Source organism: Gigantopelta aegis, chromosome 13, assembly GCF_016097555.1.
Source record: "Gigantopelta aegis isolate Gae_Host chromosome 13, Gae_host_genome, whole genome shotgun sequence".
NCBI classification, from domain to species: domain Eukaryota; kingdom Metazoa; phylum Mollusca; class Gastropoda; order Neomphalida; family Peltospiridae; genus Gigantopelta; species Gigantopelta aegis.
The window spans coordinates 29617478-29642477 of record NC_054711.1 but is presented as its reverse complement, the minus strand read 5'-3'; the positions used below and the strand labels follow the sequence as shown (position 1 = coordinate 29642477).

Here is a 25000-nt window from a genome sequence, read left to right as displayed (position 1 = left end):
CAAATTATATGCGTGTGACGTCATTAGAGTTTGAGTCTGGACTCTAAAAGTTTTGTAAGCATGGGCCTTGGACCCTGTTGCAAGAATATGGGTGGGATGTAAAGTAGTTCTGAATGACAAAACAGTATTTCATTATCAAAATCCTATCTCACAGACAGGACATACCACAGCCTTTGATATACCAGTCGTGGTGCACTGGTTGGAACGAGAAATAGCCCAATAAGCCCACCAACTGGGATAAATCCGTGCATCAGGGGTGAACTTTGCCACTGAGCTATGTTCCGCCATTTTCCTTTTAGCCAAAACATTATTTCAATGCAGGGTAGTTTGATTACAACTTTTCTTGTATTTTAGTGTTTAGATTATTAATTTCAATACATTCAAAGTATTTCTGGTTATCCTGATGTTTGTAATATAATGCTAAAAACGCACATACTTCTAAGAAGAAACAGTTATAACATTGAGTTCTAGTCTATATTTTCATGGTATTTGGCATTAACGTCACAGACTGTCAGTTCACTCCATTGTAATTGTGTGTGGATGTGTGACAGGTGTTTAGAATAAGCAGACAAACTGTCCAGTTTCACGGGTTGAAACTAGGGTCTGTGACTCCAACTTTTATTTACCTTGGATCCAGAGTAAAATCCTCATAAATTTGAGTTTCTGGAAGATCATCCTGAAAAGAAAATATAAACGTTTTGATTGATGATGATTATAAACAATTATGGTACTGTGATAAGTCCGACATAATATACAGTTGAATCCTGTTGGCTTGAACCCCGTCGGTGCTGGAGAAAGTGTTCGACCCATCGGGTAGTTCGACCTAACCATTTGGTCAACAACGTGTAAGTGTAACTCGAAACTTTGTTTTTAATTTGAACGTTGTGGTGTATTCGACTTTTCCGAGTTAACCCAACAAAATTCTACTGTATATACATGTATGTATGTGTGTGTGTATATATATATATATATATATATATATATATATATATATATATATATATATATATATATATATATATATATATACACACACATATATTGATCGATACCGTAGCACATGATAAAGTTATACATAAAATTTCATCTCAGTATCTTGAGCCATCGCGAACAAAATTATAGAAAACTGTATGTGGGACAGATGGATGGACAGGCAGAAAGACAGATGGATGGACAGGCAGAAAGACAGATAGATGGACAGACAGAAAGACAGATGGATGGACAGGCAGAAAGACAGATGGATGGACAGGCAGAAAGACAGATGGATGGACAGACAGAAAGACAGATGGACAGGCAGAAAGACAGATGGATGGACAGGCAGAAAGACAGATGGATGGACAGACAGAGAGACAGATGGATGGACAGGCAGAGAGACAGATGGATGGACAGACAGAGAGACAGATGGATGGACAGGCAGAGAGACAGATGGATGGACAGGCAGAGAGACAGATGGATGGACAGGCAGAGAGACAGATGGATGGACAGAGAGACAGATGGATGGACAGGCAGAGAGACAGATGGATGGACAGACAGAAAGACAGATGGATGGACAGGCAGAAAGACAGATGGATGGACAGGCAGAGAGACAGATGGATGGACAGAAGAAAAGAGACAAAACGTATAGTCCCCTCCGGACTATTGGGTGTCAAACAATGTTAAATATGCTCGCCTGGGCATACATCATGCAGGTTGGAGAAGAGTACAGGAGAGATGATATAAATGATAAAAACTAAATATTTGTTCAACAGATGCCTCAGCATAAATTAATCTATGACAATTTATTTTTTAAATTTAAGACAGGTAATTGCCTTGACAGCAAAACATTAAAATACGTTTTGGATGGGGGTTTTATAAAGAGATAAATACAACATGTAGGTTTCTTGTGTGCAACTAAAAGTACATGTATAATGTTAAATTTAAGAAAGGTAATTGCCTTGACAGCAAAACATTAAAATATGTTTTTGTTGGGTTTTTTAAAGAGAGATAAATAGGTTTCTTGTGTGTGGAACCAAGGTTGTAATGTTATCTAGTTGTGATGTTATCTAGTTGTGATGCTATCTAATTGTGACATTATCTAAGTGTGATGTTATCTAATTCTAATTTTATCTAAGTGTGAAGTTATCTAAGTGTGATGTCATCTTAGCGTGAAGTTATCTAAGTGTGATGTCATCTAAGTGTGATGTCATCTAAGTGTGAAGTTATCCAAGTGTGATGTCATCTAAGTGTGAAGTCATCTAAGTGTGAAGTCATCCAAGTGTGATGTCATCTTAACGTGAAGTTATCCAAGTGTGATGTCATCTAAGTGTGAAGTCATCTGAGTGTGAAGTCATCCAAGTGTGATGTCATCTTAGCGTGAAGTTATCCAAGTGTGAAGTCATCTAAGTGTGATGTCATCTAAGTGTGATATCATCTAAGTGTGAAGTCATCCAAGTGTGAAGTTATCCAAGTGTAATGTCATCTAAGTGTGATATCATCTAAGTGTGATGTCATCTAAGTGTGAAGTTATCCAAGTGTGATGTCATCTAAGTGTGATGTCATCTAAGTGTGAAGTTATCCAAGTGTGATGTCATCTAAGTGTGAAGTCATCTAAGTGTGAAGTCATCCAAGTGTGATGTCATCTTAGTGTGAAGTTATCCAAGTGTGATGTCATCTAAGTGTGAAGTCATCTAAGTGTGAAGTCATCCAAGTGTGATGTCATCTTAGCGTGAAGTTATCCAAGTGTGAAGTCATCTAAGTGTGATGTCATCTAAGTGTGATATCATCTAAGTGTGAAGTCATCCAAGTGTGATGTCATCTAAGTGTGATATCATCTTAGCGTGAAGTTATCCAAGTGTGAAGTCATCTAAGTGTGATGTCATCTAAGTGTGATATCATCTAAGTGTGAAGTCATCCAAGTGTGATGTCATCTAAGTGTGATATCATCTTAGCGTGAAGTTATGCAAGTGTGACGTCATCTAAGTGTGATGTCATCTAAGTGTGATGTCATCTAAGTTTGATGTCATCTAAGTGTGATGTTATCTGATTGTGATGTTATCTAATTGTGATGTTATCTTTACCTGAACAGTGAGATCCATCATCTTCTCCAGTTGTTCAACAGGTAAGTAATCCACTATGCTCACCATCCTGAAACATACATCAAATTATTTTAGGGGCGGGACGTAGCCCAGTAGTAAAGCGTTCACTTGATGCACTGTCGATCTGGGATCATTCCCTGTCGGTGGCCCCACTGGGCTCTAGCCAGTGCACCACGACTAGTATATCAAAGGTTGTGGTATGTGTTATCCTGTCTGTGGGATGGTGCATATAAAAAATCCCTTGCTGCTAATCGAAATGAGTAGCCCATGAAGTGGCGACAGCAGGTTTCCTCTCTCAATATCTGTATGGTCCTTAACCATATGTCCGACGCCATATAACCGTAAATAAAATGTGTTGAGTGTGTCATTAAATAAAACATTTCCTTTCTTCCTTCAAATTATTTTTGAGAGAGCAGGGATTCATCAAGACATTCTGTGGGTCCAAACACAAGCACTTTCTTTAAAGAAAGTGGCACTGAAAGTTCTAAATTTCTATGCTAAAAATTCTCAATATATAATAAATTAATTGATTCTATAACTGACCCATGATATCCATGTCATAAACCCATGTGAAAATTTTGTGTATTAACCTGGTTAATAATGGTAAGCAAATTTGCAAGGTCTCTAGGTAATGTGTTGCTGTGGATGGGTCATTTATTTACAAACCAACCAGACCTGTATACCTGAGCATAATGTTTTCAAAGATTTAGTTAAAATGTGTGACATCGAACTACTTTGTAAAAATCGTCATGACGTCATATTACTGATGGAGGAGACTTTAGCACTGTAATTTACTAAATATCAAATGAAAATGTTATTTGAGAAGTGTTATAGGATAAATAGAATTCGCTACTTGTGTTTTTTTATATGGAAAATATCAACCTCATCTAGTTAATCAGTATTTGTCTTTGTAATTTAGTCACGTTCGTAGATAATTTTCAACAACAAAAGTTCTCTTTATTCTGGTAAAAAATCTATAAAGAATTGCATTAAAATGATATTTTGTTGTAAATTTAACACCAAAAACAGAGAGCCATAAACACAAACTCTTTTAAACTACATGACGACATTTTGTGTGTTTGTCAAATCACGATGACGTCCTATTTAGTACCGATAAAGTCATTGGTTTGTAAGCGTCAAATTATCCAATACTATTGTTCGTTAGACCAATGCAGAATGTTTCCCACTGAGAAAATATGGAAAATATTTTTCCTGTTATGAATGACCACTGGGTAATAAAAAAAAGATATGTCCTGCCAAGACAAAAATATTACCTGCTGGAGTGAAAAAAAAGATAACACAGGGGGTTTGGTATAAACTATAGTGTAGCTCACAGGTAGACAGCTTGTCTGAGGTACAATGAGTTGCAGTTAGGACCGACACCGGATATTGGTTCTGTCGTAGCAATAATCTTGCTATATATTTTGGCACCATGATTGAACCATAGTAATAAAATTGTTTTAACATACATGTATAACTTACAGTTATAACTAATAATAAAGCAATTATAGACCTACATCTAAGACTTTAAGCAAACAAATATGCTAACAGTCAAATCGGAGTAATAAATTTAAATGTTGTTTGAAATTGTAACAATAACTGGTTTAGCAATTCGCCACACAGTCGCATGCAATTTAAATATTTAACGAGAGAAAGGTATTATGATGTATATGTTTTATTATATTATTATGTGTTCTGCAATGTTAAAGGTATCTTAACTCGGATGAACTTGATTAACAATAAGTGACCCCCAACAGTAAAACTACCAAATGAACAATCAGTAAAAAAAGTTTGTGGTGTTTAATGACACCACTAGACCACATTGATTTATTAATCATTGGCTAATGGATGTCAAACATTTGGTAATTTTGACAAATAGTCTTAGAAACGAAACCTGCTACACTATTCCATTAGTAGCAAAGGATCTTTTATAAGCACCATCCCACAGACAGGATAGCACATACCATGGCCTTTGATATACCAGTCGTGGTGCACTGGCTGTAACGAGAAATAGCCCAAAGGGCCCACTGACAGGGATCAATCCCAAACAGACTGGGCTACATCCCCCTCCCCCCAAACAGTGAGTTATTAATAAAAGACAAAACTTTAATAATTATTTTCTCTACTTGTGCTAGCAAGATTTGTAATTACGACAGTACCAATATCTGGTATCGGTCCTACACAGGCTGCAATATGAGAAGGAAGGAAGGAAGGAAGGAAGGTAGGAAGGAAGGAAGGAAGGAAGGAAATGTTTTATTTAACGACGCACTCCAACACCATTTATTTATGGTTATATGGTGTCGGACATATGGTTAAGGACCACACAGATATTGAGGGAGGAAATCCGCTGTCGCCACTTCATGAGCTACTCTTTTTGATTAGCAACAAGGGATCTTTTATATGCACCATCCCACAGACAGGATATCACATACCACAGGCTTTGATATACCAGTCGTGTTGCACTGGCTGGAGCGAGGCAATATGAGAACTATATGGACATTTGGACGGTTAATAATATAGTTCTCTCAGTTGGAGACAACTCCGTGATAAAATTAGACATTTCTGTCTTTCACTGGGTAGGCAACGAATCCAGATCTAATAAAACAATAATCCTAAGTGTTATGTTAAATACCTTGATATCTATCACTTTCCAGTGAGGAACCACTTTACATTTTTCCATTGGTAGCAAAGGATCTTTTATGTGCACTTTTCCCATAGACAGTACAGCACATACTATTACCTTTGGTACACCAGTCATGGAGAATTGGTTAAAACTGTTGTCAACCACCAAACTCGGTTATTGGATGTCAAACATTTGGTAATTATGACACAATCATCAGAGGAAACCCGCTACAATTTTCCTAATGCAGCAAGGAATCTTTTTATATGCACTTTCTCACAGACAGAAAAACACATACCACAGCCTTTGACCAGCTGTGGTACACTGGTTGGAGCAAGAAAAACCCAATCAGTTGAATGGATTCACTGAGGTGGTTCAATCCTGCAACGCATACACCTCAAGCGAGCACTCAACCGGCTGAGCTAAATTCCTTCCTAATGCAGCAAGGGATCTGTTATATGCACTTTCCCACTGACTGGAAAGCACACACCACGGCCTTTGAAAAGTTGTGGTGTACTGGTTGGAATGAGAAAAAAGCCAATCAGTTGAATGGATCCACTGAGGTGGTTCGATCCTGCGACGCAAGCACCTCAAGCGAGCTCTCAACCGATTTGGCTAAATCCTGCCCAAAACCCCAATAAGTGAATGGGTCCACCGAGGGGATTCGATCCTGTGACGCAAGCACCTCAGCGAGCTCTCAACCGATTTAGCTAAATACCGCCCCACAAAGGAATGACTTACAAAATATAAATATGAAATCCAATAAGCAGGTCTCCTCTGTTGTTACAGAAACACAGTCCAGACATGTGATGATTAAACACCAACTCTTTTATCAGATAATTCTCATAATCCCAGATCTGAAGATAAAAAAATAATAATTGTTTTATTATAATTCCAGATCTGAAGATAAAAAATAAAAATTGTTCTATTATAATTCCAGATCTGAAGATAAAAAATAAAAATTGTTTTGTTATAATTCCAGATCTGATCAAACAAAATATAAAAATTATGCTTTATAATTTGAGATTTGTTAATAAAAATATATGTACCTGTGTAAACAACTATGCGATATCAAATATAATGCAAGGTGTTCTCACCAACATGTGTGTAAGAAAATTCTCAATCTGTTAATAAAAATATAAATTTATGTTTTCATAATCTCAGATCTGTTTTTCATACAAATTACCCGGTCGTTTTGTATGATACGTAAAACAGACATCTTACCTTTAAAACACCATCCTTACTACGAGTAACAAATATCTCAACAGTCGGGCATGCACAAATATCTATGATCTGCAAAAGAAAGGAATGTTTATTCAACAACACAACATGGAATTGGTGTTTAATGTCCAATAATCATGAAACAGATTATTTACAAACATTGCCAGTTTTATTAGTGGAGGGAACTGGGGTATCCAAAGTCCCAATGCTTGACATTATTTTTTTTACGAGTGTTCTGTCACATCACCTTTCCCAGACAGGATACTACATACTATGATGTACCAGTTTTGGAGCACAGGTCGGAAATGGGTTTTTTAATGACGCACTTAACACATTTTATTTATGGTTATATGGCGTCGGACATATGGTTAAGGACCACACAGGTATTGAGAGAGGAACCCACTATTGCCACTTCATGGGCTACTCTTTTCAATTAGCAGCAAGGGATCTTTTGTATGCACCATCCCACAGACAGGATAGTACATACCACAGCCTTTGTTACACCAGTTGTAGAGCACTGGCTGGAATGAGAAATAGCCCAATGGGTCCACCGTTGGGGATCGATCCCAGACCAACCATGCATCAAGCAAATGCTTTACCACTCATTACACTCATTACACCCTAGAGGTGCTTGCGTCGCAGCATCAAACTACCTCGGTGGATCCATTCAACTTAATGGGGTTTTTCTCATTCCAACCAGTGCACCACAACTGGTCAAAGTTTGTTTTATTTAACGACACCACTAAAGCACATAGATTTATTAATCATCGGCTATTGGATGTCAAACATATGGTCATTTTGACACAGTCATAGATGCATTAGTATATGTAGCAAGGAATCTTTTATATGCACCATCCCACAGACAGGACAGAACATACCAAAGCCTTTGATATACCAGTAGTCGTGCACTGGCCCACCCACACAGATCGATCCCAGACTGACTGCGCATCAAGCGAGCGCTTTATCACTAGGCTACGTCTCATTCCACAACTGGTCAAAGGCTGTGGTATGTGCTTTCCTGTCTGTGGGATGGTGCATATAAAAGATCCCTTGTTGCATTAAGAAAATGTAGCAGGTTTCCTCTGATGACTATGAGTCAGAATTACCAAATGGTTGACAACCAACAGCCGATGATTAATTAATCAGTGTGCTCTAGTGGTGTCATTAAACAAAGCAAACTTTCATCTTTCACAACACCCTACAAAGCCTATCAGAGCAGCTTCGCAGGGCACAGTATTTCCATGAATCATCATTCTGTTCATGTTAGTCACACAAACCATCAATCAGTTATATGGTAAACTTTGGTATGGTATCAAATTTCAAGATCATCAGAACTTGCTATGCAAATATATTTTATGTAACAAACAATTGGTTACCTAGGTGACCCTGCTTCCAGGGATGTAACAATTTACCACATCACAAATGTGCACAATTTATATTACGTTAGGCCAAATCTGAGACACTACATTTTCAGAGCTTTTTGAAGTTTTAGGGGAGAGGTATGCACCCCTAGCACCTAACCCCCTGTTTTCATACCTGCCTATAATAGCCTGTTAATCTCTATTTAACAATAAGTGTGACACTAACCTCATCTGTATGATCTGAATCCTCTTATCTGTGACTGTCTGATATCCTGTTAATCTAACAATAAGTGTGACACTAACCTCGTCCATATGATCTGAATCCTCTGCATCTGTGACTGCCTAATAACCTGTTAATCTCTATTTAACAATAAGTGTGACACTAACCTCGTCCATATGATCTGAATCCTATGTATCTGTGACTGCCTAATAACCTGTTAATCTCTATTTAACAATAAGTGTGACACTAACCTCATCTGCATGATCTGAATCCTCTGTATCTGTGACTGCCTCATAACCTGTTAATCTCTATTTAACAATAAGTGTGACACTAACCTCGTCTGTATGATCTGAATCCTCTGTATATGTGACTGCCTAATAACCTGTTAATCTCTATTTAACAACGAGTGTGACACTAACCTCATCTGTATGATCTGAATCCTCTGTATCCGTGACCGTCTAATAACCTGTTAATCTCTAACAATAAGCGTGACACTAACCTCATCTGTATGATCTGAATCCTCTGTATCTGTGACTGCCTAATAACCTGTTAATCTCTATTTAACAATAAGTGTGACACTAACCTCGTCCATATGATTTGAATCCTCTGTATCTGTGACTGCCTAATAACCTGTTAATCTCTATTTAACAATAAGTGTGACACTAACCTCGTCCATATGATCTGAATCCTCTGTATCTGTGACTGCCTAATAACCTGTTAATCTCTATTTAACAATAAGTGTGACACTAACCTCGTCTGTATGATCTGAATCCTATGTATCTGTGACTGCCTAATAACCTGTTAATCTCTATTTAACAATAAGTGTGACACTAACCTCGTCTGTATGATCTGAATCCTATGTATCTGTGACTGCCTAATAACCTGTTAATCTCTATTTAACAATAAGTGTGACACTAACCTCGTCTGTATGATCTGAATCCTATGTATCTGTGACTGCCTAATAACCTGTTAATCTCTATTTAACAGTAAGTGTGACACTAACCTCGTCCATATGATCTGAATCCTCTGTATCCGTGACTGTCTAATAACCTGTTAATATCTATTTAACAATAAGTGTGACACTAACCTCATCTGTATGATCTGAATCCTCTGTATCTGTGACTGCCTAATAACCTGTTAATCTCTATTTAACAATAAGTGTGACAATAACCTCGTCTGTATGATCTGAATCCTCTGTATCTGTGACTGCCTAATAACCTGTTAATCTCTATTTAACAACGAGTGTGACACTAACCTCGTCCATATGATCTGAATCCTCTGTATCTGTGACTGCCTAATAACCTGTTAATCTCTATTTAACAATAAGTGTGACACTAACCTCGTCCATATGATCTGAATCCTCTGTATCTGTGACTGCCTAATAACTTGTTAATATCTATTTAACAATAAGCGTGACACTATCCTCATCTGTATGATCTGAATCCTCTGTATCTGTGACTACCTAATAACCTGTTAATCTATATTTAACAATAAGTGTGACACTAACCTCGTCTGTATGATCTGAATCCTCTGTATCTGTGACTGTCTAATAACCTGTTAATCTATATTTAACAATAAGTGTGACACTATCCTCATCTGTATGATCTGAATCCTCTGTATCTGTGACTACCTAATAACCTGTTAATCTATATTTAACAATAAGTGTCACACTAACCTCGTCTGTATGATCTGAATCCTATGTATCTGTGACTGCCTAATAACCTGTTAATCTCTATTTAACAATAAGTGTGACACTAACCTCGTCTGTATGATCTGAATCCTCTGTAACTGTGACTGTCTAATATCCTAATAATCTAACAATAAGTGTGACACTAACCTCGTCTGTATGATCTGAATCCTCTGTATCTGTGACTGCCTAATAACCTGTTATCTCTATTTAACAATAAGTGTGACACTAACCTCATCTGCATGATCTGAATCCTCTGTATCTGTGACTGCCTAATAACCTGTTAATCTCTATTTAACAATAAGTGTGACACTAACCTCATCTGTATGATCTGAATCCTCTGTATCTGTGACTGCCTAATAACCTGTTAATCTCTATTTAACAACGAGTGTGACACTAACCTCATCTGTATGATCTGAATCCTCTGTATCCGTGACCATCTAATAACCTGTTAATCTCTAACAATAAGCGTGACACTAACCTCATCTGTATGATCTGAATCCTCTGTATCTGTGACTGCCTAATAACCTGTTAATCTCTATTTAACAATAAGTGTGACACTAACCTCGTCTGTATGATCTGAATCCTATGTATCTGTGACTGCCTAATAACCTGTTAATCTCTATTTAACAATAAGTGTGACACTAACCTCATCTGTATGATCTGAATCCTATGTATCTGTGACTGCCTAATAACCTGTTAATCTCTATTTAACAGTAAGTGTGACACTAACCTCGTCCATATGATCTGAATCCTCTGTATCCGTGACTGTCTAATAACCTGTTAATATCTATTTAACAATAAGTGTGACACTAACCTCATCTGTATGATCTGAATCCTCTGTATCTGTGACTGCCTAATAACCTGTTAATCTCTATTTAACAATAAGTGTGACAATAACCTCGTCTGTATGATCTGAATCCTCTGTATCTGTGACTGCCTAATAACCTGTTAATCTCTATTTAACAACGAGTGTGACACTAACCTCGTCCATATGATCTGAATCCTCTGTATCTGTGACTGCCTAATAACCTGTTAATCTCTATTTAACAATAAGTGTGACACTAACCTCGTCCATATGATCTGAATCCTCTGTATCTGTGACTGCCTAATAACTTGTTAATATCTATTTAACAATAAGCGTGACACTATCCTCATCTGTATGATCTGAATCCTCTGTATCTGTGACTACCTAATAACCTGTTAATCTATATTTAACAATAAGTGTGACACTAACCTCGTCTGTATGATCTGAATCCTCTGTATCTGTGACTGTCTAATAACCTGTTAATCTATATTTAACAATAAGTGTGACACTATCCTCATCTGTATGATCTGAATCCTCTGTATCTGTGACTACCTAATAACCTGTTAATCTATATTTAACAATAAGTGTCACACTAACCTCGTCTGTATGATCTGAATCCTATGTATCTGTGACTGCCTAATAACCTGTTAATCTCTATTTAACAATAAGTGTGACACTAACCTCGTCTGTATGATCTGAATCCTCTGTAACTGTGACTGTCTAATATCCTATTAATCTAACAATAAGTGTGACACTAACCTCGTCTGTATGATCTGAATCCTCTGTATCTGTGACTGCCTAATAACCTGTTATCTCTATTTAACAATAAGTGTGACACTAACCTCATCTGCATGATCTGAATCCTCTGTATCTGTGACTGCCTAATAACCTGTTAATCTCTATTTAACAATAAGTGTGACACTAACCTCGTCTGTATGATCTGAATCCTATGTATCTGTGACTGCCTAATAACCTGTTAATCTCTATTTAACAATAAGTGTCACACTAACCTCGTCTGTATGATCTGAATCCTATGTATCTGTGACTGCCTAATAACCTGTTAATCTCTATTTAACAATAAGTGTGACACTAACCTCGTCCATATGATCTGAATCTGTAGAATGGCTCAAAAGTTCATAGCTGATGCAATTTTGCTGATCCGTTTTGCTAGGACTCATTCTGAACAGGTTTAGAAATCTGTGGAAGTCAAACATACATCCACGTCTAAGAAAAATTTAGTTTGTTTTGTTTAGTAACACAACTAGAGTATGTTTTTTTGTGTGGGTTTTTTGGGGTTTTTTTTTTTGGGGGGGGGGGGGTTATTACCCCCAGATCATGGTTAATGTCAAGGTTGGGGAGCCTTGAATAATTGTCTTACAGTATCACGTAAAAGTTATATAAAAATAGTATGACATAAAAATAGATATTATATGTGATATTTAAGATTTTCTGTTTACAAATATGAATCTATATAGGCTTCCTCATACAATTAGTTTCCAAATTGTTATCTGAGGGTCAAAAGGGAATAAAATAAAAAAACAAAGAGAGAAGAGAAGGAAAGGGTAAAGGAAGATAAGGAAAAGAATCAACGAGAGTATGCTAATTAATTAATCATCAGCTATTGGAAAAAAAAATTTTTGGTTAATTCTGCCATGTTGTCTTCAGAGAAAAGACGCTACATTTTTTGGATTACGGCAAGGACAAGGAAATAATTTACTGTGCATGTACTCGGAGCAAGCTGTTGTAGTGCATGCCTGACTTGGGCACAGGTTGACATGAGCCAGTTTCTTTGTCCAAGAGAGAGGAAACTTGAGAAGGAAAAGACTGGGGATTCATACTCTCAAAACAGAAAGCGCAAGACAGCATTGGCAGCTCTGGTCTCACTACACAGTTGTCATCTACCATTGAAATCCATGTTAAATTGCCCAGCTTCAAATGAAGATTGTCAATACATTGAGTCTCACTACACAGTTGCCATCTGCCATTGAAATCCATGTTAAATTGCCCAGCTTCAAATAAAGACTGCCAATAGAATGAGTCTCACTACACAGATGTCATCTGCCATTGAAACACATGTTAAATTGTCCAACTTCAAATAAAGACTGCCAATAGAAAGGGTTCTCGTTGGCACTAACAACATATACATTATACAAACATTTATTTTCACTCCAAAATTGAGAAAATTTCCGTCTCATATTTTTGCTATATGACCGCATCTGGCTGTAGTACTGGTCTGAACAGGTGGTTCATTAACCGATTCACTCCAGCTGTCTCTTCCGCTATACACTCATGTCCCAAAAGGTCAATGCACAATATTACAAAATAACTTGGGCCAAATCCATCTATTAAACATACAAATTGTTTTAATTCTTCCCCAATTACTAGAAGTGAATATGTGAACCACAACCTATGTCACAATTGGTAACTACAGTGGACCATGATGAATGAACTCTCACCTGGAAGTGAAACGTGTAGTGAGACCTGTCTAAGGACTAGGGACCTAATTCACTAAGCTGTTGCAACTTTGCGATCTCGCAGTGCAATGTTAAAAGACTTGCAAAGAGTATGCTTTATTGTCTAGCAGAGCCTAAGAGACCGCTGTGAATTAGGCCCCGGAAGAGTACCCAAAGAGTTTGGTGGGGTGGAATTTGGAATGTTTCCCTCATGGACTTAGGTTGAATATAAAGTGATACGCATTAATTTCTTAAGGTCACTGGGCACTTAATTTAGAACAGCTCAGTCTAATGTTACATCAAATTTACTGATTGTTAGTGGGTGGTTGGTTTATAACCAGTGGTAAAGCGTTCGCTTGATGTGCGGTTGGTTTGGGATTGATTTCAGTCGGTGGGCCCATTGGGCTATTTCTTGCTCCAGCCAGTGCACCACAACTGGTATATCAAAGGCCGTGGTCTGAGCTATCCGGTCTAGGAAAGTGCATATAAAAGATCCCTTGCTGCATTAGAAATAAAGTGTAGAAGGTTTCCTCTGATGACTACATGTCAGAATTATCAAATGTTTGACATCCAATAGCTGATGATTAATTAATCAATGTTCTCCAGTAGTGTAATTAAACAAAACAATTTTGTTCACCAATTGTTCATTTAGTAGTGTCTGAGAAATTTCCATTATCAGCAAGGGCTCTTTTATAAGCATTTTCCCCAAGGAAAGGACAGTCTATATTATGACCTTTGATAAATCAATGAATGAATAAATGAATCAATGAATCAATGAATCAACCAATCAACCAAACAATCAATCAACCAACCATTTATTAGGTTTCACATTCATCTGTCTGTTGTACATAAAGTTTTGTGGACATTTTTTCCGCAATGTCCAAGCTGAAATTATTTGTATAACTTTATCAAGATGGAGATGAAAATTTGTTTTCCTGACTTTTTTTTTCATAATGCCTCAACAAGATATTGATCTAAATTTGGTATATAGCTTTATCATGTACCGGTACTGTCACTGTTACAGAACAAGTTTGACTTTCATGGCTTTTTACCCATTTTTGGTATAGTTATAATTCTTGAACTTAGAAAATACGAAAATTTGCTTGTTTTTATACATGAATGATACATGTATGTAAAATATATAAACATACAAATATAGATACTCTGAAACATCTATGAAAAACTGATATCAACACTATTAAGTTGAAGGTATGGATTGGGAAAAAAAACATATAGATCCACTGAAAGGATTTGATCATTTGAAGAAAAAAACTCCTCAGACAAGCATTCTACATACAACGTAGATCGTTCGGTTGAGGTGCTGTCATCGTAGGATCCAATCACCTCAGTGGACCCATTCTCTGATTAGATGGGGGTTTTTTCGGTCTCAACCAGATAAAAACAACTGGTACATCAAAGGCCATGGTATGTGCTGTCCTGTCTGTGGGGAAGTGCATATAATAGATCCATGGAAAAATGAAGCGGGTTTCCTCTAAGACTATATGTCAGAATTACCAAATATCTGACATCCAATAGCTGATGATAAATAAATCAATGTGCTCAAGTGGTGTTGTTAAACAAAAACAAACTTTAACTTTCTACCTACAGATTTCCTGCTAATGTTTTGAATTAAAAAACAATGTTGTAGTAAAGGTAGTGAAATTGCAAAATCAATGTGCTCTAGTGGTGTCATTAAACAAAACAAACTTTCTAAATGTTGTAGTAAAGGTGATGAGATTGCAAAATCAATGTGCTCTAGTGGTGTCATTAAACAAAACAAACTAAATTCTACCTACAGATTTTCTGTTCGCAGTGTTTTAAATTAAAACAGTGGTGTAGTTAAGGTGTTAATTGCCCTGCCTGTGTCAAAGTGCAGATACCAGAGAGAGAGAGAGAGAGAGAGAGAGAGAGAGAGAGAGAGAGAGAGAGAGAGAGAGAGAGAGAGAGAGAGAGAGTGAGAGAGAGAGAGAGAGAGAGAGAGAGAGAGAGTGAAAGAAACACACAGAGAAAAATAGAGATAGAGTGAGAGAGAGACAGGAATTGATCAGAAGAATCTATATATACCAGGCCTTGACCTTAACTTTTTTCAGCGGTAGCCAACTGGGCTACCAGGTTATAAAATCTGGTAGTCCCCAGTAAAAATGGGTAGTCCCATAATTTTAATACTTGAGAGAAAATGAGAGAAAATATTAAAATAATTTATTTGTTTTAAAACATGTTTTAGGGTTTTTAAAATCATGAGAAATATACTGTGAAATACACACTTGTAACTGTTGATTGCAGAGTAACTAGACGTGTAAAACAAATATATATAAAACAGTGGACTACCAGGTTTAGACATCTCGTCAGGCCGAGCAAACATTTGGTAGCCAAAACACCCTGGGATACCATTGAGGTCGAGCCCTGAGATACATGTAAAGGATTCATTGTTACTAATTAAAAACAATGCTGTAGTATAGGTGGTAATATCGCAATTGAAAATGTGCGTCAGATGATGTTTACGAGTTTCCATGGCGACAAGAAACCTTCTATTTTTCAACAGTTGCAGTATACTCACACAGACATGGCGTACGAGACAGCCATGATGTTGCTTGAGAAGCAGATACAGCTGGGAACATCAGCACACTCAAACTGGAAAGGAAAACAACTTCTTATACACCCACTGGTGGCATCATCATTCACTATTTTTGATAACACATACATGTAGTTGTTAACACATATACGTGCAATAACATTTTAAAGACATACGACTGGCTGCTCCTAGGTGATGACCAGGTCACCAATGCCATACATCCAATGAAAAACAAAGCATGGTTGAATCATTCACTCAGTGATGTACAAGTTAATTTAAAATTGACTTGTCTGTGATGCACAAGTTAGCTATAAGCATTAGGGCCGTAAATAGGTTTAAGCTGGATATGTAAGAAATAGACTAAGTACTACAATCATGTCCGTTAGATGCCATTTATCTCACAACTTGTTTAAAAAGATATCCAAATCTTTTCTGCTCATTAGATACATTTTAAAACATCATGTAAGATAAATTAACTGACACGAATGTAGTATTATCTATTTAGGGTGTATACTACTAAATCAAATCGAAGACAATAGTAACATATGTGGCTAAAACTCCTATCTGCAATGTATCAATCGACATAAACGCCAAGGATATAAATACTACCACCCCTCACCCTTAAAGTGAATCAGAAAAAAATGGGGGTCAAGCTGCTCATTTCTGAGATAACAGGTAGTGTCTATGACTACCCTAATTTTGCACAAAATACAAGTAGTTTTTTACAGGTACCCCATACATGTTTCAAGCATAAGCCTATATGACATAGTGGTACTAGAGTGCATACATTTTTTTGCCCAGATGAAACTATTTTTTTTTTACAACCATCGCACTCACATTTATCACAAATCACAGGACTGGTGGTGTTCACTTGTCTATCGAACTTTGACCCAGCAGGAAGTTATTTGGTTTAGTACTACCTTTATTGACATTTCAGCACATTAAAAATATCATATACAGTCAGACCTCTTTACAACGACCATGTTCGTCCCTGGGTCACTTTGTCGTTATATCGAATTTGCCAGTGTATTGAATTATCATGAGTTATCTCCATTGCCAAAATAATGTAACAAAAAATACTAATTAATATTAACTGATGACTGAATAGCATTTAAATAATTAATGCATTGCGATTATTATCAAAAACAACATATTAAACGTTTGTAAAAAACATCATTAAATATATTAAACAAGGCGCATTCACTGTCAGTCCAATCAAGACACCTACGATTGGTACCTGTTTCGTTTACAAAATATCATGGAAATAGAAGATTTTATTGTTCAGTTAATCCTTTAATTGGTTAACTAAAGGCTTATTTGCAAAAGCAATACCTGTCTACAGATTTCGCAGACATCAGTAGCTCGGACAGCAGGTGACACAATCGGCTCAGTACGAGATCAAGGATTCTAAGTGGCTGTGTGTGTACTGCCAACGTGCTACGGTAACTGTGATTATGTAATGTCGTTGTAAAGAGGTGTTTTCAGATGTCAGATGCACGTTTGTTCCCAATTTGCTCTGCCGGTGTCGGAAGGTGTGAATTCCGGTGTAATGAACAGAATAACACTGAAGTACGTATGTTCCTAATTTGCTCTGCCGGTGTCGGAAGGTGTGAATTCTGGTGTAATGAACAGAATAACACTGAAGTATGTTTGTTCCTAATTTGCTCTGTCAGTGTCAGAAGGTGTGAATTCTGGTGTAATGAACAGAATAACACTGAAGTACGTTTGTTCCTGACAATTTGAGGTCGGATGGTGTAAATGTCGTAGTAATGACGGTCGTTGTAACGAGGTCTGACTGTACACAAAATAGTCCATGGTTAAGACTGGCCTCGGTAGCGCAGTGGTTAAGCCATCGGACTACAGGCTGGTAGGTACAGGGTTCGCAGCCCGGTATCGGCTCCAACCCAGAGCGAGTTCTTATGGGCTCAATGGTAGGTGTAAGGCCACTACACCCTCTTCTCTCTCACTAACCACAAACCAACTAACAACTAACCCACTGTCCTGGACAGACAGCCCAGAGAGCTGAGGTGTGTGCCCAGGACAGCGTGCTTGAACCTTAATTGGATATAAGCACGAAAATAAGTTGAAATCAAATCAATCAATCCATGGTTAATAGAATTCATGATCAAGAGGAATTATTTTCATGACTGACTTTGTTCCCCAAGTTATATAATTTCTATTCTTAATGTAAATAATTAAATTCATATATCTGCCTTTCTTTTATACCCAACAGCTGATGTGTATTTTTGTCTTAGGGTGTCGTTAAAGATTAATTTATTCATTCATTCATACTGGCCTCGGTGGCGTCGTGGTTAGGCCATCGGTCTACAGACTGGTAGGTACTGGGTTCGGATCCCAGTTGAGGTATGGGATTTTTAATCCAGATACCGACTCCAAACCCTGAGTGAGTGCTCCGCAAGGCTCAATGGGTAGGTGTAAACCACTTGCACCGACCAGTGATCCATAACTGGTTCAACAAAGGCCACGGTTTGTGCTATCCTGCCTGTGGGAAGCGCAAATAAAAGATCCCTTGCCACCTGTCGTAAAAGAGTAGCCTATGTGGCGACAGCAGGTTTCCTCTAAACAGTGTCAGAATGACCATATGTTTGACATCCAATAGCCAATGATAAGATAAAAAATCAATGTACTCTAGTGGCATCGTTAAATAAAACAAACTTTACTCTTTTTTCATTCATGCATTGTCCACCAGTAAAATAAAACTGACCAATATTTACCAAACTGCATTCAATGACAGTTACATATTCTGTAAGTCTATTATTGTTAAAGATACAATGTTGCGATTTTTCATGACTAGAATTCATGTTCAGTAAAAGTCCATTCAATAACAGTTTAACGTAAAGTGGGCCAAACACTGTCTTGTGATTGTCCTTGACCAGTTATAGATCAAAAAAGTTAAAGTTTGTTTTGTTTAATGACATCACTAGAGCACACTGATTTATCAATCATCGGCTATTGAATGTCAAACATTTGATAATTTTGACACAGTCATCAGAGGAAACCCGATACATTTTTCCATTATCATCAAGAGATCTTTTATATCCACCATCCCACAGATAGGATAGCACATACCATGACCTTTGATACAGCTATAGACCAGTGCAGCTGATTCTAATTAGCTATATCTTAAGGTAATTCTCAGTGTTTTGTATACTGGTATATTGAATCTGAATAACAAAACCGTTATCCGTGATAAAAAAAAAAGTGTTTTGTTTAACAACACCACTAGAGCACATTGATTTATTAATCATCGGCTATTGGATGTCAAACATCTGGTAATTCTGACAGGTAGTCTTAGAGAGGAAACCCGTTACATTTTTCCTTTAGCAAGTGATCTTTTATATGCACCATCGCACAGACAGGAAAGCACATACCACGGTCTTTGATATACCAGTCATGGTGCACTGGCTGGAACAAGAAATGGCCCACTGGGCCAACCAACGGCAATCGATCCCAAACCGACCACGCATCAAGCGAGTGCTTTACCACTGGGCTACGTCCCACCCCTTATTCATGATCAAGACAATTTGTCTGCACAATGGACATCTGGCAAAACCGAGGTTCATTCCATTAATCTTTATCCAGTGCCTCATCCACAGGAGGGAGGAGTGGGATGTAGCTCAGTGGGTTGAGTGCTCGCCTGAAGTGCTTGTGTCACAGGATCAAATCACCTTGGTGGATAAATTCAACTGATTCATTTTTTTTCCTCATTCCTACAAGTTCACCACAACTCATCAAAGGCCATGGTATGTACTTTCCTGTCTGTGTGAAAGTGTATATAAAAGATCCCTTGTTACATTAAGAAAAGTGTAGCAAGTTTCCTCTGATGACTACGAGTCAGAATTACCAAATTTAATGGTTGACATCCAATAGTCGATGATTAATTAATCAATGTGCTCTAGTGGTTTTGGTAAACAAAAACAACCTTTAACTTTATCCACAGGAATACACACACTTCCAATGAGAAGTGTGATGAATGGGTTTTGTATCTATGACCATTATTCACTACTAAATTGTCTAGGGTCGATCCCCGTTGGTGGACCCATTGGGCTATTTCTCATTACAGCCAGTGCTCCACAACTAGTGTAACAAAGGCTGTGGTATGTGCTATCCTGTCTGTGGGATGGTGCATATAAAATATCCCTTGCTGCTAATCGAGTAACCGATGAAGTGGCAACAGCGGGTTTCCTCTCTCAATATCTGTGTGGTCCTTAACCATATGCCTGATGCCATATAACCATAAATAAAATGTGATGAGTGCGTCGTTAAATAAAACAGTTCCTTCCTTTCTTTCACTACTAAATTGGAAATAAGTTAGCACAGAAGGCTTACCATTAAACATACATATTGTTTTAATTCTTCACCAAGTGAATATGTAAACCATACCGGGTGTCACAATTAAGAACTACTGTATAATGGACCGTGATGAATGAACTCTCACTCGGAAGTGAACTGTGTAGTGAGACCTAAACACATAAACAATGCCTAAACACCTGCGTTTAAGAAAATTCGGTGCATTAGATTTGCCAAGATTGCTAATTCAATCAAATGATTAAAAATAGTAAGATACGCAGATTTATCCAATCCAATCATCCATTCTCTGACCCACCCACTCATAAGCCCATTCATCCACTCACATATCCATCTACTGATCCATCCATCCAACAATCAATGCATACATGCATCCATTCATCCTTCTGTCCATCAGTCCATTCTGTCACTCATCCATCCAACCATCAGTCTATCCATCCATCTGCCCTTCTGTTATCGTCTTTCTATCCATCCATCCATTGTATTCATTAATCAATCAGTGCATGCATCCATCCATGCATCCATCCATCCGTACATCCATCCATGCGTACATGCATCCATCCGTGCATGCATCCATCCATGCATCCATCCGTGCATGCATCCATCCATCCATAACCCACCCACCCATCCATCCATCCATCTACCCACCCATCTACCCACCAACCCAGCCATCCATCCATCCATCCATGCATGCATCCATCCATGCATCCATCCGTGCATGCATCCATCCATCCATGCATCCATCCATCCATCAATCCATGCAAGCATGCATCCATCCATGCATGCATCCATCCGTGCATGCATCCATCCATCCATCCATAACCCACCCATCCATCCATCTACCCACCCATCTACCCACCATCCCAGCCAGCCACCCAGCCAGCCATCCATCTATCCTTCCATCCATCCATCCATGCATGCATCCATCCATGCATCCATCCGTGCATGCATGCATGCATGCATCCATGCATGCATCCATCCATGCATGCATCCATATCCATCCATGCATGCATCCATCCGTGCATGCATCCATCCGTGCATGCATCCATCCATCCATCCATGCATCCATCCATCCATGCATGCATCCATCCATCCATCCGTGCATGCATCCATCCATCCATCCATCCATCCATCCATCCATCCATGCATCCATCCATCCATCCATCCATCCATGCATGCATGCATGCATGCATCCATCCATCCATCCATCCATCCATCCGTGCATGCATCCATCCATCCATCCGTGCATGCATCCATCCATCCATCCGTGCATGCATCCATCCATCCATCCGTGCATGCATCCATCCATCCATGCATGCATGCATCCATCCATCCATCCATCCGTGCATGCATGCATCCATCCATCCATGCATGCATCCATCCATGCATGCATCCATCCATGCATGCATCCATCCGTGCATGCATCCATCCATCCATCCGTGCATGCATGCATCCATCCATCCATGCATGCATCCATCCATCCATAACCCACCCATCCATCCATCTACCCACCCATCTACCCACCATCCCAGCCAGCCACCCAGCCAGCCATCCATCTATCCATCCATCCATCCATCCATGCATGCATCCATCCATGCATCCATCCGTGCATGCATGCATGCATCCATCCGTGCATCCATCCATGCATCCATCCATCCATGCATCCATCCATCCATGCATGCATCCATCCATCCATCCGTGCATGCATCCATCCATCCATCCATATATCCATCCATAACCCAATCACCCAAAACCCACCCACCCACCCATCCATCTACCCACCCATCTACCCACCACCCAGCCAGCCAGCCACCCATCCATCCATCTATCCATCCACCCATCAATCGATCCAAGCAACCACCTTTAAAGGAAAATTGGAATAAAATTTAGTGCACATACTGTGGTCAAAAGAGCAAGAGACACAACAAGTTTGATTTCAACTTTCACTTTCTTGTTCTCCAGCTTTCTCTTTTTCACTTCCTCGACCTCTTCTTCCTCTTTTTCTTTCACCACGACACTCCATAATTTAATTCGCATATCTTTGGACCCAGATGCCAGGTAGATCTGATTGGATGGCAGGTCTAACGCAGTCGTGTCCATCTCATCGACAGTGCTTAGATAGGTTATCTCCTTCTCGTGGCGTTTTATCGAATCAAACTGTGACGTCCTGGCATCAAGCAGAACTATCTGAAAGTTAACGGTAATGAGACTGCAATCCACAATAAACAAATATTTCATTATTTAATTTGTCATTTACAGATGACATAATGAAGAAAATTTAGACCTTTATGTGGAAAGAAGAAAAGAGAGAGGAAGGATGAGGACAGAGTGGAGAGTAGGAGTGAGTGAGTGAGTGAGTGAGATAGAGAGACAGAGAGAGAGAGAGAGAGTGAGTGAGTGAGTGAGTGAGTGAGTGAGTGAGTGAGTGAGTGTGAGTGAGTGAGTGAGTGAGTCAGTCAGTCAGTCAGTCAGTGAGTGAGAGACAGACAGACATACAGACAAAGACAGAGAGAGACAGACAGACAGAGAGGAGAGGAGAGAGAAGAGAGGAGGGAGGGAGGGAGGGAGGGAGGGAGGGAGGGAGAGAGAGAGAGAGAGAGAGAGAGAGAGAGAGAGAGAGAGAGAGAGAGAGAGAGAGAGAGAGAGAGAGAGAGAGACATAGAGAGAGAGAGAGAGAGAGAGAGAGAGAGAGAGAGAGAGAGAGAGAGAGTGAGTGAGGGGGATGGGAATTGATCAGAAGAATCTAACCGTACACGAGACAAAGATGTGAGCCAGTGGGTTCAGACAGTAAAGAGAGAATATGGAATATTTACAATGTTTTACCTTTCCGTTGCTAAGACCAGCCAGGATGAGGGTATCTTTATAAGATTTCAACGACTGAAAAAGAATTCAACTTTTGATGAGAAGCCAAATTTCTGGCTCACAGAGCAGTTGACTTCCCAAAAGTAGTCAAAGATATTAATTGACTTGAGTTATAAATTATATGTACATGCTGCCCTTCAGTTAATTAATTCTCATTATTAGAAGTCATTCTTCCAAACAATTTAAACAGCTAGCTTTAGCCAGGTAAGACTTCCACAGACTTAACTGTAAACAGCTAGCTTTAGCCAGATAAGACTTCCACAGACTTAACTGTAAACAGCTAGATTAAGCCAGATAAGACTTCCACAGACTTAACTGTAAACAGCTAGCTTTAGCCAGATAAGACTTCCACAGACTTAACTGTAAACAGCTAGCTTTAGCCAGATAAGACTTCCACAGACTTAACTGTAAACAGCTAGCTTTAGCTAGATAAGACTTCCACAGACATAACTGTCTCGCCTACCATCAACTGATCTCATGTCGTTGTCAGATGCATGCATAGATGTCCATCTCAGTGCATGGTAACCAGCCTCTGTGGCATCGTCATTAAGCCATCGGACATAAGGCTGGTAGGTACAGAGTTCACAGCCCGGTACCGGCTCCTACACATATTGAGTTTTAATGACTCGATGGGTAGGTGTAAGGCCACTACACCATCTTCTCTCTCACTAACCACTAACAATTAACTCACTGTCCTGGACAGACAGCCCAGATAGCTGACGTGTGTGCACAGGACAGCGTACTTGAACCTTAATTGGATGCAAGCATGAAAATGACTTGAAATGAAATGCATGGTACACATTAGATTAATTTCATTTCAACTTATGTTCATGCTTATATCCAATTAAGGTTCAAGCACGCTGTCCTGGGCACACACCTCAGCTATCTGGACTGTCTGTTCAGGACAGTGGGTTAGTTGTTAGTTGGTTAGTGGTTAGTAAGAGATAAGAGGGTGTAGTAGCCTTACACCTACCCACTGAACCCTTAAGAATTCGCTCTGGGTTGGAGCCGGTACAGGGCTGCGAACCCACCCCTATCATGTTTTCAGATTATAATATATTATAACTTACCACATCAAAACAACACAGCTTTACCACTGGGATACGTCCAACCCCTATTGTTGATTATAATATGTTATAACTTACCACATCAAAACAACACAGCTTTACCACTGGGATACGTCCCACCCCTATCATTGATTATAATATGTTATAACTTACCACATCAAAACAACACAGCTTTACCACTGGGATACGTCCCACCCCTATCATTGATTATAATATGTTATAACTTACCACATCAAAACAACACAGCTTTACCACTTGGCTACGTCCCACCCCTATCATTGATTATAATATGTTATAACTTACCACATCAAAACAACACAGCTTTACCACTTGGCTACGTCCCACCCCTATCATTGATTATAATATGTTATAACTTACCACATCAAAACAACACAGCTTTACCACTTGGCTACGTCCCACCTCTATCATTGATTATAATATGTTATAACTTACCACATCAAAACAACACAGCTTTACCACTTGGCTACGTCCCACCCCTATCATTGATTATAATATGTTATAACTTACCACATCAAAACAACACAGCTTTACCACTGGGATACGTCCCACCCCTATCATTGATTATAATATGTTATAACTTACCACATCAAAACAACACAGCTTTACCACTGGGATACGTCCCACCCCTATCATTGATTATAATATGTTATAACTTACCACATCAAAACAACACAGCTTTATCACTCGGCTACGTCCCACCCCTAT

General features: G+C 38.7%; 1 protein-coding gene across 1 annotated transcript in view; it reads right to left on the bottom strand.

Annotated features, from left to right (window-relative positions):
• LOC121387427 overlaps positions 1-25000 on the bottom strand; it is a 176049-nt gene that overhangs the window by 97350 nt on the left and 53699 nt on the right. The window contains exons 18-25 of the mRNA XM_041518538.1: positions 23169-23222; positions 22245-22532; positions 16002-16075; positions 12086-12188; positions 6919-6987; positions 6436-6551; positions 3057-3123; positions 627-676 (exon numbers count right to left, since the gene is read on the bottom strand). Coding sequence (XP_041374472.1) covers positions 627-676; positions 3057-3123; positions 6436-6551; positions 6919-6987; positions 12086-12188; positions 16002-16075; positions 22245-22532; positions 23169-23222 — 821 coding nt within the window. The remainder of the gene's footprint in view (positions 1-626; positions 677-3056; positions 3124-6435; positions 6552-6918; positions 6988-12085; positions 12189-16001; positions 16076-22244; positions 22533-23168; positions 23223-25000) is intronic.